General features: G+C 43.0%; 1 protein-coding gene across 1 annotated transcript in view; it reads right to left on the bottom strand.

Moving 5' to 3' along the window:
- The window catches only part of BMP7 (bone morphogenetic protein 7), a 55,350-nt gene that overhangs the window by 14,517 nt on the left and 22,700 nt on the right, over positions 1 to 18,133 (bottom strand). Inside the window, exon 2 of the mRNA XM_077832025.1 lies at positions 15,973 to 16,165. Coding sequence (XP_077688151.1) covers positions 15,973 to 16,165 — 193 coding nt within the window. The remainder of the gene's footprint in view (positions 1 to 15,972; positions 16,166 to 18,133) is intronic.

The following is an 18,133-nucleotide window of genomic DNA, read 5'->3' as shown; positions in this document are numbered from 1 at the left end:
ATCTGGGTGAGGAAGCTATGGAACTTGGGGAGGAGGGCGGTTGGTTACACAGGGGCTGCAGTGGCGGTCTGTGCCTTTCCTGTACCTCAGGAAAGACATACGCCGGAGCATATCAGTTTGATCCTCCAGTAGCCTCAGCATTGCATCCTGCCTCCTCTCATCATGCTGCCGCCACCTTTCCACTTGATCCTGCCACCTCTCCTGTTGCTCCCGCCACCTGTCCTCTCATGCGTCCCTCTTGTCCTCGCATTCATTTTGTGCTTTCCTGGACTCTGCCATTGTCTGCCTCCATGCATTCTGCTGGGCTCTTTCAGTTTGGGTGGACTGCATGAGCTCAGAGAACCTTTCATCACGAGTGTGTTTTTTTCGCCTTCTTATCTGCACTAGCCTCTGGGACGGAGATGCTAGTGGCAGCGTTGAAACATTTGCTGCTGCAGGAGGAAAAAAAGGGAGAGTAAAATTGAAAAAGACCCATTGGCCATTTAAAAGGAGGGGCTGATGTTTTCAGGTTAACATGCAGCGCAGACCCAACTAAACCCCCCCCCCCCAACACCCAATTCTTTGGGATGATTGCTTCACCCCTCCCCCCAACACATGGCTAACAGCGGGGATGATTTCTTTTCAGCCACAGGCAAACAGCCCAGCAGGAACGGACACCTCTGAATGTCCCCTTAATAAAATTCCCCTATTTCAACCAGATGACCATGAATGATATCACTCTCCTAGGGATAACATAGAGAGATAAAGAACGGATGTTACTTGAATGCCAGCAAACACCAGGACCACACACTGCCATGCTTTCTTATGCAATGATTCCAGACTACGTGCTACTGGCCTGCCGTGGTAAAGTGTCCTACAATGGAGGATGCAATAAGGCTGCCCTCTGCAGAAACCTTTTGCAAAGGCTTTGGGAGCATCTCCAGGAGACCTTCATTGAGATGTCCTTGGAGCATTTCCGCTCCATCCCCAGACACGTTAATAGACTTTTCCAGTAGCTGTACTGGCCACGAATGCATCTCAACTCTTCAGGGAGAATTAATCATTAAACACACTTGCTTTTAAACCATGCATTATATTTACAAAGGTACACTCACCAGAGATGCCTTCTCCACCTTCAAGGTCCGGGAGCCCGGGTTGGAAAGGTACTGTTTCCAGGGTGATAAACAGTTCCCGGCTGTCGGGGAGAACGGTTTCTCTGCTTGCCTGGTGTGCGCTATCTTCAACGTCCCCCTCATCATCATCTTCCTCGTCCCCAAAATCCTAATCCCTGTTGCGTGAGACTCCCTTGCAGGAGTCCACGTACAGGTGTGGGGTAGTTGTAGGGGTACCCCCTAGAATTGCATGCAGCTCATCATAGAAGCGGCATGTCTGGGGCTCTGACCCCGAGCGGGCATTTGACTCTTTGTTTTTTTGGTAGGCTTGCCTCAGCTCCTTAAGTTTCATGCGGCACTGCTGCTGGTCCCTGTGATAGCCTCTGTCCTTCTTGCCCTTGGAGACTTTTTCAAATATTTTGGCATTTCGTCTTTTGGAACGGAGTTCTGATAGCACGGATTTGTCTCCCCATACAGCGATCAGATCCCGTACCTCCCGTTCGGTCCATGCTGAAGCTCTTTTGCGATTCTGGGACTGCATGGTCACCTGTGCTGATGAGCTCTGCATGGTCACCTCTGCCGATGAGCTCTGCATGGTGACCTCTGCTGATGAGCTCGCCACTCTGGCCAAAGAGGAAATGATATTCAAAAGTTTGCAGTGCTTTTCCTGTGTACTGGCTAGTGCATCTGAGTTGAAAGTGCTGTCCAGAGCGGTCACAATGGAGCACTCTGGGATAGCTCCCAGAGGCAATACTGTAGAATTGCGTCCACACTAACCCAAATTCGACCTGGCGATGTCTATTTCAGAGCTCATCCCCTCATAGATTCACAGATATTAAGGTCAGAAGGGACCACCATGATCATCTAGTCTGACCTCCTGCACAATGCAGGCCATAGAATCTCACCCATCCACTCCTGCAATAAACCTCTCACCTATATCTGAGCTATTGAAGTCCTCAAATCATGGTTTAAAAACGTCAAGGTGCAGAGAATCCTCCAGCAAGTGACCCATGCCCCATGCTACAGAGGAAGGAGAAAAAACCCCCAGGGCCTCTTTCAATCTGCCCTGGAGGAAAATTCCTTCCCGACCCCAAATATGGCAATCAGCTGAACCCTGAGCATATGGGCAAGATTCACCAGCCAGATACCCAGGAAAGAATTCTCTGTAGTAACTCAGATCCCACCCCCATCTAACATCCTATCACAGGCCATTGGGCCTATTTACCATGAATAGTTAAAGATCAATTAATTGCCAAAATCATGTTATCCCATCATACCATCTCCTCCATAAACTTATCAAGTTTAATCTTGAAGCCAGATACGTCTTTTGCCCCCACTGCTTCCCTTGGAAGGCTATTCCAGAACTTCACTCCTCTGATGGTTAGAAACCTTCATCTAATTTCAAGTCTAAACTTCCCGATGGCCAGTTTATATCCATCTGTTCTTGTGTCCACATTGGTACTGAGCTTAAATAATTCCTCTCCCTCTCTGGTATTTATCCCTCTGATATAGTTAGAGAGAACAATCATATCTCCCCTCAACCTTCTTTTGGTTAGGCTAAACAAGCCAAGCTCCTTGAGTCTCCTTTCATAAGACAGGTTTTCCATTCCACGGATCATCCTAGTAGCCCTTCTCTGTACCTGTTCCAGTTTGAATTCATCCTTCTTAAACACGGGAGACCAGAACTGCACACAGTATTCCAGGTGAGGTCTCATCAGTGCCTTGTATAACAGTACTAACACCTCCTTATCTCTACTGGAAATACTTCACCTGATGCATCCCAAGAGTGCATTAGCCTTTTTTCATGGCCATATCACATTGGCGGCTCATAGTCATCCTGTGGTCAACCAATACTCCAAGGTCCTTCTCCTCCTCTGTTACTTCTAATTGATGTGTCCCCAGCTTATAACTAAAATTCTTGTTATTAATCCCTAAATACATGACCTTGCACTTTTCACTATTAAATTTCATCCTATTACTATTACTCCTGTGTACAAGGTCATCCAGATCCTCCTGTATGATATCCCGGTCCTTCTTTAAATTGGCAATACCTACCAGCTTTGTATCATCCGCAAACTTTATTAGCACACGCCCACTTTTTGTGCCAAGGTCAGTAATATAAAAAGATTAAATAAGGTTGGTCCCAAAACTGATCCTTGAGGAACTCCACTGGTAATCTCCCTCCAGTCTGACAGTTCACCCTTCAGTATGATCATCTGTAGTCTCCCTTTTAACCAATTCCTTATCCACCTTTCAATTTTCATATTGATCCCCATCTTTTCCAATTTAACTAACAACTCCCCATGTGGCACCGTATCAAACACCTTACTGAAATCTAGGTAAATTAGATCCACTGCGTTTCCTTTGTCTAAAAAATCTGTTACTTTCTCAAAGAAGGAGATCAGGTTGGTTTGGCAAAATCTACCTTTTGTAAAACCATGTTGTAGTTTGTCCCATTTACCATTGACCTCAATGTCCTTAACTACTTTCTCCTTCAAAATTTTTTCCAAGATCTTGCATACTACAGATGTCAAACTAACAGGCCTGTAGTTACCCGGATCACTTTTTTTTTTCCCTTTCTTAAAAATAGGAACTATGTTCGCAATTCTCCAGTCATACGGTACAACCCCTGAGTTTACAGATTCATTAAAAATTCTTGCTAATGGGCTTGCAATTTCATATGCCAATTCATTTAATATTCTTGGATGAAGATTATCTGGGCCTCCCTCACCAGGGAGGAGTACAGAAATCGATTTTAAAAGCCCACTAAGTCAACAAAAATGGCTTCGTTGTGTGGACGGGTGCAGGGTTAAATCGATCTAACACTGCTAAATTCGACCTAAACTCGTAGTGTAGACCAGGGCTAAGTCACCAGTGTGAATAATAGAAGTGTCAGTAGTTACTACCTGATAGCCGTTTAGTGGCTTATATGAAATTAAATATCCAATTCCAGTCCCTGAAGGACAAATGACCACATCACCAAATGCCTATGGAAGGACAATTTCATGTTTCCCCCACAAATGCACAACACTTCTGCATGTGTTAATGTTGACTATTTACAAATGTTGCTGAGGCTCCAACTAATATTACATGTTATATGTGAGGGAGATCTTATCAGCGGGAGGCAGAAGGAAATTCCTCGTGAAGATGAAGAGTCTCTTGCTTTCAGTGGAAGCGTGCTGCTTGTAGGTATTAGGGTGCAGTTCAGATATATCCCATAACTTGGCATTTTCTTGCTGTTGAGGGCTGGCAAAGGGCAGGGGAGGAGGGGAACTGGGAAAATGTCACCTAAAAAACCTTTTGTTGTTTTAAACAACATTTTTGCTTATGGAAAATCCAGGCTTTAGGCTCCATCCGTACATCACAATCTGACTTGTTGGGGGACTGTGCTACAAAGCTGTTTCTTGCCTGTGTAGGGGGGATCACAATATGTGTAAATCAATTACACAAATGTGAGACTGCCCTGGGGTGTAACTAATAACAAAGTTAAGACAAAACATGTTCCATAGGAAACAAAGATGAGAGAACACTATACTTGGGTTCACTTGTGACATAGGCCAATATCTGCAAAAAGAAAAGGAGGACCTGTGGCACCTTAGAGACTAACAAATTTATTTGAGCATAAGCTTTCGTGAGCTACAGCTTAGTTCATCGGATCTGATTCTAAGGTTCCAGAGGTGCAAGGCTTTTATGTTAACACACTGCATGATTTAACTACGCCTCCTGTCTCCAGCCTGATTAACAAATGGTTTACTTAATCGAGATGTAGCTTGCTCGATTTTTCTTTTTTGTGGGTTGCAGGTTGACAATAATAGCAATAATAATAAGTTACTGCTGTCCTGCAATCTTATTACTCAGAAAAACCAGCCTTTAAGCTTCCCATGCTGATGTGATGCAATCAGGGTAACATGACGCATTAAGTGCAGGGGTGAGTCAGTCTGGGAAATTGTATAAAGTATTTGTTTGCCTGTAGTTACAGTAATGTGCAAACAATAGGCCTGGAGGGGAAATCCTCAGTAAGAGAGATCAAAGGAACATGCTGAAGGGAATTGTCCTTCCCACACACAATTGGAACACTGAGACCCAAAAAGGGCTTGTGTCAAATATTCTCTGGAGAGGTTCACAGCATTAATGGGTTAGTGCTTTTCATTCTAGCCTGCAACCAATGGAGAAAAATGGGCTGAAAACCTGAATGGTGTTGCAAGCGGAATATCTGGGCTCAAGAGGGGAGAGCTTGTTCCAATTAAAAGAAACCTCTTGTTCTTTTAAAAAAAACCTGCCCTTTAAATAAAATGGCCTGCTTACCAAAGACACACAGCAAAATAAAATCAGAGCAGCAACTAGCAGATGGCAAGCCAAGCTCTTTAAACACAATCGTTAGACAAAGTATATTAAAATACAGAAGCAGTTTCACTGCATCACAGCAAGCATTAACAGTTTGCATTCTGAGACAGCAATTCTGTGTGCTTCCCAAACTTGCCCTCTTTATAATTCTTTCCTTGGGGGTGGCTTTACTTAACATACTCCAAACCGAAGTGTTATCATGTGATTTAGCATCAGTTCAATGTAACCTCTGCGCCACAGTTCACGCATTAAGAGCTGCACAGAGGCAACCATTGGCTGAACACTAAAAGTTTTATCAGTCCTGCAAACCCCAGGAATTATGCTACATATTCTTGAATGCCATCTCCTGAAACCTTGTCTACTAACTATAAACAGATCTAGAACACTCACAATTTTGTGAACTAAGCTTCTACAGTCAGGACTGAAAGAAATTGCTCATGTTCCCTGCACTGCTTGCTACAGCTATGTTGATCTGAGGGTTTCAAAGGGCCTTACAAACCACCACCCCCTAAAGATCGGGAAGTAGGATCTGTGCCCCAATTTATCTTTTTGAGAACTGGGGACAGAGTTAGGGACTAGATTTTTTTTCAGAGGTGCTGGACACCCACAACTCCAAATGAAGTCAATGGAAGTGGCAAGGACATAGCAATTCTAAAGCACAGAGCCTGCAGCTGGCAAGTGGCTAGTGACTTTAGCTACCATGCTGAGGGGCCTAATCTGAGAATCCTTTAAAGAGGCCTAGTTCTGAGACCATGGAAGCTCAGCACTTTCAGAAAACTGGGCCATTTTAAGGTATCTCAGGCTGGACACCAGAAAGTTGAGGCATCCAAAATGAGAAAGAACTCTTGAAAATCTGGCTGCAGGTGACTTGCCCTAAGACCTGGATGGTTGCCTGGTAGTCCAGAAAATTCCCTTTGTATGTCTGTCATTTTCTGGACTTTAGGGCCTGCTTGTGCTGACTAGCACACTTGCCTTCCTCCTGCCACATGTTGCTGCAAGAGTGAGGAGCCCTACGTGAGGGACTAGAAGAACAGGTACATATGAGGCCGGGTAGACGTTGCTGAACAAATGGATGTGGATGTGGGAGGGACTGTGAGTGACCTAGGATGCAGATGGATGGGTAGGTGAGAGATTGAGGGGTACATTAGAAGAGAAAAGAAGAAGAGGGGCAGGAGTGAGATTGGAGGGGAAAGTGAGAGACAAAAATATAGGGAAGTGGGAAGAGAGCACAATGTCAGGGTAGAACTCACATGGCTGATGGAGGGAAAGAGGTAACAAAAGGCAGAAAAAATATACCATGGTCTATGATCCAATAGAAAAGAAATTGAAAGTGGAGTGAGAAGACAAGTGTAAGAAAAACAAAGGAAACAAGGAAATTTCATTGTAAATTATTATTAATGAGAAATTCAATTGCCAATATGGTGCTATTAAATACAATATATGTGAACAATGTTGGATTCTGCTTTCCTTTTGGAATGCACCAAACAGCATGTCTCCTCAAAGTATTTCACCTAAAATTGTAACCAAGATTCCCCCATGCTGGCAAGTAACTTAGGAGGGGATTTTCATAGGCACAAAGACAACTCGCACCCTTATTATGTTTTGACTGCTCAAAGCTATTGCTAACGCTGCTTGCAACAGGTCGTACAGAAAGATAGCAGTGGTGCAGTGAACACACCTCAGAACATGACTCATTCCCATTTTCTAACCACCAGACAATGCATTCTCCATTTTCCCCAAGCTTTCACGTTGCTTTTGATATTGGTTGTCCTCTCCCCTGCTTCAACACCTAAACAAATGCAGCAAAGGAATTAGTCTGTTGGGTCACAGGCAACTGTCTAAAGATATGTTGTTACCTCTTGGATACATGTCATCAGTACTGCCAATGCCAAGAATTCAAAGATCATGAGACTGGCTTAAAAAATCATGTTTTTTTTTTTGTTTGTTTGTTTTTAATAAAAATAAAAATAGTAGGTTTGGGGGTTTTTTCTTCTTTTTTCTTTTGAACTTTTAGGGTACACTCAGGACATGTTTTCCAGCTTTTCTCAGCCAGCATGAATGCTAGGAACTTATTTTTAAATAAAATGAAAGCTCATACTGTCATATAATCACTTGGTTCTATGAGCTGGGCCTCACAGAAGAACACGAATTGTTGAAAGACTCTCAGTGAAACAGTGAGTTAGCAGCACTGCAATAGCAAGGTTGAATAGTATATAAACATCTTACAATTATAGAGTCAAATGCTATAAAATGTAGGGATAGCCCTAAATTATACTGAATGCTGCCTCTTCCTTTGCCTCCTTTCAACCTCCCCTATGCCTCTCTTTCTTCGTCATTGTTACTTTCAAGATGCTTGTTAATGAACACTAATGAGCATTTCCAAATTGAACAAAAGAATGGACAAGAGGAAGAGGGAGCAGGAAGGAAACAAGGAGTGTTGTTAGCTTTCATTACAATGTGAGGCCAAAGGTGACTGGTGTAACTGGCTGAAATTCGGTCCCTTTGGTGAGCTGTGGTCCTGACAACTCACCTGAACATCTCCTGACAGTAACAGACTCCAAGGAAGGGCAAACAAATACTGCTGCACACAGCACCAATAGGTTTTGAGCAGAAGCTGGCTACTCTGAAGAGTACCCGTGCTAATACTGTGTGACACCGGTAGTATTACATTTTCCAGTCCTTAGCTGATAGTCCAGAGAATGTCCCACCACAGATATAGTGGCGTTTACCACTGCCTTAGAGATAAGCGGAATTCAAATAATACAATAACAAAGCCTTGCAATTCTGTAGCATCTTCGGATCACTCCACAAATATGGATCAAGCCTTCCAATTTCCTTTTAAAACAGGTTGTTAAGCTCATTGTACAAAGGGGGAAATGAGGTACGGGTAAGTTCAATGACTAACTGAAGTTCAGCTGGTGAGTCAGCAACAGAGTCAGGACTGAAACCTCAGTCTCCTGACTCGTGCTCTGCCCACTAGACATGCTACCAAAATTTGTATGCTTAAACGCATCTCCTGAGGCTAGAGAGCTGGGCTGCAAATCACAGCAATATTACAAAGAGACCTTTTTTCTGATACTACTTTCTAGCCTTTCCAGGTGTTTCAGCCAGGTAGACTCAGCCTGAGTCAGCAAGGGCAGAAATGCACAAAAATGAAAAAGGTGTGTGTGGGGGTGGTGGTTGGCTGTTTTTAACCCAGCTTGCCAAACTTCTTAGTGCCTCTGAAAAAGTTCCAAGTAAGATTTCAGCAGGTTCCAGTTTTATCCAGTATACTGCTAAGTGATAGCTCCTTTTGCATTTAGTGTTTCTGAAAGTGACATCGGTACCACATAAAATCTGGGTTCCAAAAACGCAACTTAAACTTTGGCAGCAGTTATCTTGTGGAGAGGCACAACATATTGTCCAGACACATGGTAGGAATAGGTTTCAGAGTAGCAGCTGTGTTAGTCTGTATCTGCAAAAAGAAAAGGAGGACTTGTGGCATCTTAGAGACTAACAAATTTATTTGAGCATCAGCTTTCGTGAGCTACAGCTCACTTCATCGGATACACCCTGTAGCTCACGAAAGCTTATGCTCAAATAAATTTGTTAGTCTCTAAGGTGCCACAAGTCCTCCTTTTCTTTTTATGGTAGGAATAGTGCAGGGAAAATACTATCTAAGAAGCTGATGTTTTAAATGCAGAAGTTGCTGTTCAGCAATGGAGTTTGTGGATCACTTTTCATTAGTGCATCATTTGGCTGACTAGGAACCTCTATGATATGCAGAATGTTTCCTGCAGCTAGTCAAGTGCCTCTGATGAGCCTTACCTTGCTAAGTGACACCAAGATTTGTCATGCGTTTACAGGCTGCAGCTGCTCACACGGGGTGCTCATGAATAGTGAACCAAACTCAGCAATATTGTCAATGGGCCTCTAAGTGCATTAGTGCACCAGCATGCATAGTTATGGGCAGTTACTCAATCTGGGTGCATAAATGATGGCTTTTTACATGATCACAGCAGTTGCACCTAAAATTCTCTCCAGAAGTTGGAGAACACTTGCTAGAGGACTGGTGCACTACAATAAAACCAACCTCCAATTTCAGTGTGGTGCCATCCTCCCACCTGACTTCAGATCCGTTGAGCAATCGCACTGGTTACTTTCAAATATACCCACTCAGTCTTTGTGTGAGTCAAAGGCTTTAATGGTCAGTGGAGTTACATGTTTAAATTCCTTATGCCCTGGTGGAAACAGGCTCCATTGAATAGGATGCCAAGTTAGGGTGGGAGCAAGGTTGACATATTTTAAAACATAAGCTAAAATATTTTAGATGCATGTCAAACAATGGAAGGCATGAGGCCACCCCTTATTTTTCATGCAAGTCTTTCGGGCTAGTACACTAACTATGAAGCTGTTGGAAATGACTGAACAACAGGTAACAGCTGCAAAGTGAACATGTCACAACCAAATTGTAATGATCAAAGGTTGTTCAAATAGGGTGAAATCCTAGCTTCATTGATATCAACAGCAAAACTGCTACTGACTCCAATGTGGCCAAGATTTCTCCCCATAGTGCCAAATCCTGGTCCCACTGAAACCCAGTGGTGAAACTGGGGCCAGGATTTTCAAAGGTATTTAGGTGCTGAAGACTCAGTGGGGATTTTCAAAAGCAACCAAGAAGGTTAGGTGCCTAACTTCCATTGATTTCAATTGGGGTTAGGTGCCTACTTAGTGTAAGTGTTTTTGAAAGTCCCACTAGGTGCCTTATCTGCATCTTTCAGCACCTAAGTACCTTTGAAAATGTGGCTGCTGGCCCTTACACTGTATAATGTACTGTATAATGTATTGGGAAGGAGAGCTTTTGGGGAACAGAAATTTACTTTAGAAAAAAATTGTTTGCATGGTATCAATATAATTGCAACAAAGTGCAGACTCCCGAATCCATATCCCACTGGAATGTGATCTGCAAACAATATCAGAAGACCTTTTCAAACTGGAGTGCAGGAGGACTCTCCCAGGACTCACCAATGTCTAACAAATGGACTGAGATCCTCCTCTTGAGCCTTATTTGCTGCGTCAGTCTTGACCCCAATTTATTTGGGAGAGTGGCTTTATATGAAAAGTGGGCTTTATATTTCCCATTTTAGTATCTTAATAAGCTACCTTCAGTGTCTCTTATCCACTCTTGTGCATTTTACCAGTGCATACTCTCTAGCACTCAGAGATTAAAGGAGTTACTGTGTTTTCCTTTGTTGCCGACAAAGAACTAGAACTATGCTTGTACAATCAGGGATACCCTGGTTGTAAACTTTAGTTTCCACTACCATTGTTTGTGCAACCAGAAATAGGGACTTTAGGTCATGCTGCATGGCATGTTACTTGATCCAGTTTCTTGTATTTGCAAAACTCCTTCCCAAGTTCTTAGGTGAGTGAACCATGAAGACCAAATGGGAGTTGGACACGAATCACTGGACACTAAATTATGCCCAAGGAAACTGTAGACATTGTTATATCAGGCAAAGGGTCAACTGCTTTCACAGTGTTTATGAAATTCAAGACATTGCTTCAGGGTAGTGCCTGATGTTTTGAGATTGAAGAACATTTTATATACTTTTGTAGAGGGAATTGTGCCAACATTGAAACTGCAACTTGCAATGAATTATTAGATTCATAGAGTTTAAGGCCAGAAGGGACCATTACATCATCTAATCTGACCTCCTGTATATCACAGGCCATTAAATTTCACCCAGTTACCTCTGTCTTGAGCCCAATAACTTGTGTTTTACTAAATCATAACTTATGTTTGGCTAAAGCATAACTTCCAGAAAGGCATCCAGCCTTGATTCAAAGAACATAGCTGTGATCTTATTTTCACTGATACGGTTGCTTTATGCACATTATACAGTGTGTGGGTAAATGACAGAGCTTCCAATAGTACATTCAAATGTTAATAATATTACTGAGGCCCAGAATTTCAGACATGGGTTTTAGTTTGTGGGTGCAGATATGTCTGGCCAGAAAGAACTGTGCCTTCATTGTGCACCCACAATAAACTACAGGTACAAATATTACTAATTAGATATCTACCAACCTGTCTGAGCTTACAAAGCAGGTAATTAATTGCTCAACTACTAGTATTTACCCATGCTAAGGGTGTCCTTAAGCCTCTGACTGCCAGATACTGGCACAGAATGACAGAGGATGGATCACTCAATAATTGCCCTGTTCTGTTCATTCCCTCTGAAGCACCTGGCATTGGCCACTGTCAGAAGACTGCAGTCTGGGCTAGATGGACTATTGGTCTAACCCATTATGGCCATTCTTATGGTTTATCTGCATTATGGGTGAACAAATACAGGGTGAAAAACTGCATCCATAAAAATGGAGGTTGGAGCATAGCTGAAAACCAAGCCTTTGTCATATATACAGTACTCTTCAAAGGAGAAATGTTTATGGGGCCTCAACCCAGGTCTTTGGATAAATCCTGCTTCTGCAGCTGTGGAGGCTCCTCTGATAGCTGAATTGGTGTTATTCCACTGTATTAGAAAGGTGACAGGATACTGTAGGCCAGTGGTTCTCAACCTGTTTACCATTATGGGCCACATATGAGGCTCACAATATGTTATGTAGGCTGAATCCAATAATACTTTTATGGCCCTGAGAATGTTACATGGGCCGCAGCTCTGTGCTGATTGGGCTGCAAGCGGCCCATGGGCCACAGGTTGAGAACCACTGATGTAGGATGTAGATTCTGTATAGTATATAGGTGAGCTCCTGCGCACTAGTAAATGTGAGGCAAGTCATAAGAGGAACAAGCCTGGAGAATCTGCTGTTAGATGGCCCTTCTCATTCACACTCACATCCTTATGTAATGATCAAGTTGGCATTATGGAAACTCCAGCAGTACTGGGAGAGCAAAAGGCCAGTTCATCTTTGCATTTAACTTTAAAAGGACACTGTACTTGTCATGCTCTCAGTAAAAGAACCTATATGTCTAGATTTTCTTAGGGTTTTTTTTACGCTAATTACTGAGACTGGTATAGTCCTCTAACCTGGTTAGAAAGAGGGAAACAAACAACCAAGGAAACAAAGGTGTAAGAGTGTTTATAGGTCAACATTGGAGAGAGTTTGCTTTCTCTCTCCACCTGCCCAGAGACACAATAACCTGATAGCCTGGACTGTTTATACAGCTTTAATCTGATTGGAGGGTCATAAACAGAGCTGGTTGGAAAACTTTAGCTGAAATATAATTTCAATGCAAAGCAGAGAAAACATTTTCACCAATTTTTTGTGAAAATATTTTTGTTTTCTGGCCACCTCTACTCAAGAAAAGTCAACAGGAAATGGCTCTCCAGCAGAAACAGACAGTTCAAGATCCACGGCTGCCTACGTCTCAAGTATCCCAAAGATTTTTATGGAGCCCCTGTAAATGCTAGCTAAAGAGCCAGATGTTCAGCTAGAAAAACAGATCACACAGCTACCCATGTCAGTCACATGTCCTCCATGCATATCGACTGTGGCTAAAAAAAGCTGATCTTGTTGCAACAGGAGATAAAAGAGAAAGCCCAAGCTGCAGATCACCAGCCCTGTGAGCAGCAAGAGAAAATAGGACATGGAATGTAGAATTTCCAGCTCAGATGCATACATGTTCTGTAATTACAAATCTACCTCCAAAAAGATGTACAAACCAGTGCTTTTCAAAACATTTAAAGCCAATTTCCATCCTGTTTTAAGTAGGCGAGTTCTGTTGACTTCCATGGAGATGCACCCACTTTCACCTAGACTGAGTTTAGCCATCGATCATCACCTTAAATCCTCACAAAACCCCTGGGGAGAGTGGGTACCCCACTGTGCGTGCTCTCAACTTATGTATTGTAGTTTACGTATTACAGTAGTGGCATGTGTTAATCACAAGATCATCTTTTCTTCCCAAACTCATCTCCCCTACCTAATGGATTCATATATAGGCAGTGCATCCACTCTCTCACATTCTTCGCTTATAGGAGTAAGAATAACTGGTGCAAGGGACGGTTTGCAAGAACCATTGCTCAGTCCACGTAGCTGCATATGGGTAAATGCATGTACATCTGAAACATTCCCAGTTCACATGGTCACGTCTAGTTACACCCTTCTGCAAAGTTAGTTGCAAAGAACCTTTGGAGATACCATTCTTCAAGTCTTGTGGGACAGAGTAGGGTAACCAGAACTGGGGCAATAAACATATCCTCCGACTTCTGCCACCATACTTTTTGGTTTGTACATTGCAAGTGAGAATTTGAAAGAACTTTTGTGTGTAGAATAAATTTGAAATGAACATTTACTTAGACAGCAAATTTCTTTGTTTTATTTTCCCCTGAATTTTTGACCAGCTGCAATAAATAGTTAAAAAATACAAAGCAAGCATTCTCATTGGACTATTTTTTTTGTTAGTTTTGAGATCTGTGTAATAGTTCTATTTCAGGTACATGTAAAATGTTATTGGTACATGTTAAGTAGTTGTGGAGAATAACTTTCTGACCAGTATTTGTGAAGCACTTTATATGCATAACTGAAGGAAGGATTTTGCTACTGTCAATGGGGTTCATGTGTAAAAGAGATATGTGCAAATGCATCGAAGTGTTACCGATAAATGGTATTGAGGTTGTTGATTAATTGGGACTAAAAACAGATGAGAAAATTAAACAAACATGTTCTTGTTCAAGTCTCTTGATGAATTTGTCAGGGAGCATGGCGTAAATTAATAATTGCTTGGAATGGATAAAAGAGCTCATTTTCTAGTTTTGCACACACAAAACTAATCAGTTGATATGAAGAGCATGGTGGCATCTGTCTGTTTTTAATTAGGGATCTTAAATGACTCTTGTAATAAAGATCAGTAAATAAGATACCCTACAGGGTTAGAGAGGAAGTATTCAGATGTGGTTTTTGCCACCCCAGAATCCATAAGCAGCCAGAGGAAGAGGGCAGTTCTTTCTAAAATTTTACAATACTTTGTCTCTGATCCAATTTCTCTCCTTGAGCCTTCCCCTCCCAGTACAGACACATACATGCAATGCTTCTCTCCCATCTCTGCTTTACTGCTCCAGGGCTAGTGGACAGTCCAGACATGGCAGGAACTTCCTTAAGGGGTATGCTGTACTTACATTCTACTGAATGTTCACACTGCAATTAATGTCACCGCAGGAAGCTTTGTAACCCCTGAGTAGGTACCACATACGGCAATCAAAGGGTTATCAGAGTACTGAGTGGTGTCAGGCTGTAGACCATTAACATTGTTGGCATTCAAGCATAATGAATGATCTCTAAACCAAACTATAAAATTATATAAATACATTTTTCCTGAAGCTCTGGCACTTCCAATATCTAAAATGGAACAAACTATACGTACTTTCTAAAGGAACCAAATTCTGCTCATGGTTACCTCAGTATATTAATCCAGAGTTACTTCACTTCAGTGAAGTTACTCTGGATTTACAGGTTTCAGAGTAACAGCCGTGTTAGTCTGTATTCGCAAAAAGAAAAGGAGTACTTGTGGCACCTTAGAGACTAACCAATTTATTTGAGCATGAGCTTTCGTATGCATCTGATGAAGTGAGCTGTAGCTCACGAAAGCTCATGCTCAAATAAATTGGTTAGTCTCTAAGGTGCCACAAGTACTCCTTTTCTTTCTGGATTTACACTGGTATTAATTTAGGGTTGCTAGGCATCTGGTTTTCGACAGAACACCCGGTCGAAAAGGGTCCCTGGTGGCTCCGCTGACCAGGCCATTTAAAGTCCAGTCAGCGGTGCTGCGGGGCTAAGGCAGGCTCCCTGCCTGCCCTAGCTCTACGCAGCTACCCAGAAGCAACCAGCATGTCTGGCTCCTAGGCGCAGGGTGATCAGGGAAGCTCTGCATGCTGCCCAGCGCCAGCTCTGCAGCTCCCATTGGCCATGAACCGTGGCCAATGGGAGCTGCGGGGGCAGGGCGCAGGCAGCATGCATCGTTCAAGCCACCTGGCATTGCCTTTGACCACGGGGCCAGACATGCTGGCTGCTTCCAGGAGCAGTGCGGAGCCAGGGCAGGCAGGGAGCCTGCCTTAGCCCTGCTGCGCCGCCAACAGGGAGCCGCCTGAGGTAAGCACTGCCCAGTCTAAACCCACACCCCGAACCCTCTACCCCAGGTTAGAACCCCCTCCCGCTCCCTAATTCCTTCCCAGACCCTGCACCCCCTCCCACACCTCAACCCCAGCTGTGAGTCCCCTCCTGCACCCTGAACTCTATCCCAGAGCCCGCACCCCCAGCTGGAGCCCTCACCCGCTCCCACACTCCAACCCCCTGGCCCTGCCCAGTGAAAGTGAGTGAGGGTGGGGGAGAGCGAGAGATGGAGGGAAGGGGCCTGGAGTGAGTGGGGGGCAAGGCCTTGGGGAAGGGGTGGGGCAGAAGGCAGGGGCAAGGGTGTTCAGTTTTGTACAATTAGAAAGTTGGCAACCTTGTATTAACTAGGAGCAGTAGAACTTAGCCCTGTATTTTCACTGACAGTTATACAATATACTCTGTATGCTCTTTTTCAGTCACTCACCTTCCTGGGTGCTCCTGCAGTACCTGGTAGACACTTATCTGGAAGGTTTCATTATCAAACCGTTCTCGGATGTAATCCTTATATATCCTGAACTCGGCAGCAGTCACTGCTTCCCCCTCTGGGATTCTGGAGAGATCAAACCTGAACTCCCGATGGTGATAGCGCTGATGATGGAACTCTCTGTCATGCTCCACTGAAACAGAAAAACAGCCTATTAGCCACCAGCTTTTGTTTAGTTTCTCTATCAAGTAGCTTGCAATTAGCCCCAACAGAAGAAGGCATGAATATTTGACTACTTCACTGCATTCTCCTGTTAATTTCTTACTAGTTTTAGCACATGTGGAATATGAAACGAGTGATTGCTGAAACAGTTGTCATCATGCAGTGCATTGAGTGATGCTGACTTTTGACTTGTAATGATTTTTGGCAGAGCTCTGCTCGATAACTCTTTCTGGGCATTTGCCACTAGCAATGTACAAGCTGCAGTGTGAAGGATCTAAAAATGAAGGGTGGGATTTTTCAGAAGCACTGACTGTTGAAACAATGGGAGCAGAGTGAGACCAACACTGAGTGCTTCTGGAAATCCCAGCAGAAGATGTTCTAGTTCTGACAACCTTTCTCATGCTAGTACCCGATTTTCTGCGCCAGTGGAATTTGTTGCAGAACCAGTGAAATTACTGAATTCTGTTCCACAATGTCTTAAGCTTTCATCTGTAAGCAATTCTAGCCCATAAAGGCTGTGACAAAAAACCTTCAATTTGAGCGCCTTCCTAAGTCTGCAAATTGACACCCTGTGACAATAGCTTTGAGATGTGTAAAGTATCAAATTCATTATCAGGGTGTTAACTCTGAAGTGTAAAGCTTCAAGCTTCTCCCCCAACAAGCCTTTTAAGTCACCTCCATCTCAGCCAGCAAGAGGGAGGAAAAGAGGAGACCTAGCCCCATCCCTGTGTTAAAACCTCTGCCTCTGGAGTGCCAATAATGCAAATCACCTCCCAACCTTCCTGGATGTTAAATGCCCCCATTTCGCACTGCTTTACTGTCAAAACTTCTAGCTTCCTCGCAGCAGCTCTTACATTGCAATTATGGGTTTTTAATGTGTGGCACATTGCAGACTGAATATGTGAAGGCGGCATAAAGTGAATTTAATTTCGAAATGTGTGCAGTGTGCCTATTTTATCATTAATTTTAACAATTAATGCAGTCTTTTTTAATTTAATTAAGTCTTTTTTTTTTTTTTTTACTGTACTCGGGGCTGCTGAAGAACTTGCCACTAGAGAATAAAAGCAGGAGCCTTTCTGCAGAACTTAGGTCCAACTTGGTACAGAGTACACAGGACCACAGCTAATATTCCCTTACAATGTACACTGTGTCTGATATAGCAATAGTAATGGCAAATGTTTATAGTATGGTAATGTCTAGAGGTTCAGACAGAGAGAAGGGCTCCATTGTGCTAGGCACTGTTCAAACAGAGTAAGAGGCAGTCCGTATTCTGAAGAATTTACATCTAAATAGACAAAGGAAGGTTGGGGAAACAGGCACAAGGAGATGAAGTGACTTGCCAAAGGTCATGGAGCATGTCAGTGGGAGAGCTGAGATTAGAACCAGGGTCTCCTAGGTATTAGTCCAGTGCTCTGTCCAATAGAGCTCACTGCTTCTAAATGCACAACTCAGGTAATTTTAAGTTTAAGATTTTCTTGGCAACAATGGTCTTTTCGATGGGCCCAATTCTCTTCGGACAGCAGTTTTTGTGCACTGATGTAAATCTACTGACTTCAACTGAATTATTCCTGATTCACACCAAGTGAGAGATCCAATCATCAGTGTATAAAGTGCTATTTAAATTTACAGTGCTATATTGTACATATGTTTAATAATATTACAGTTACTGATGAAGCACCAGTGAGCCACTCCCTTGCAGTGGAATGGATTGTGGATAGTCTTGTGGAATCAAATAGTAAATCCAACCACATCCACAGAAATGAGTCCAATACTATTTTACAGTTGGCTTTACCTTCCTCTTCAACTCATAGATTATATCTACTAACAATTTTGTGGTTCTCAGTTTACTGCTGTATGGTAGCCTTTAAGGGACACACCATTACAGTTGACAGTAATAATTGGGATTCATCTTAATGCAGGCTTTTATGTATCTACCCCT

The sequence above is a fragment of the Eretmochelys imbricata genome, chromosome 13, assembly GCF_965152235.1.
Source record: "Eretmochelys imbricata isolate rEreImb1 chromosome 13, rEreImb1.hap1, whole genome shotgun sequence".
In the NCBI taxonomy this organism is placed as follows: domain Eukaryota; kingdom Metazoa; phylum Chordata; order Testudines; family Cheloniidae; genus Eretmochelys; species Eretmochelys imbricata.
The sequence above is the reverse complement of the archived record's forward strand: the minus strand, read 5'-3'. Positions and strand labels throughout refer to the sequence as shown.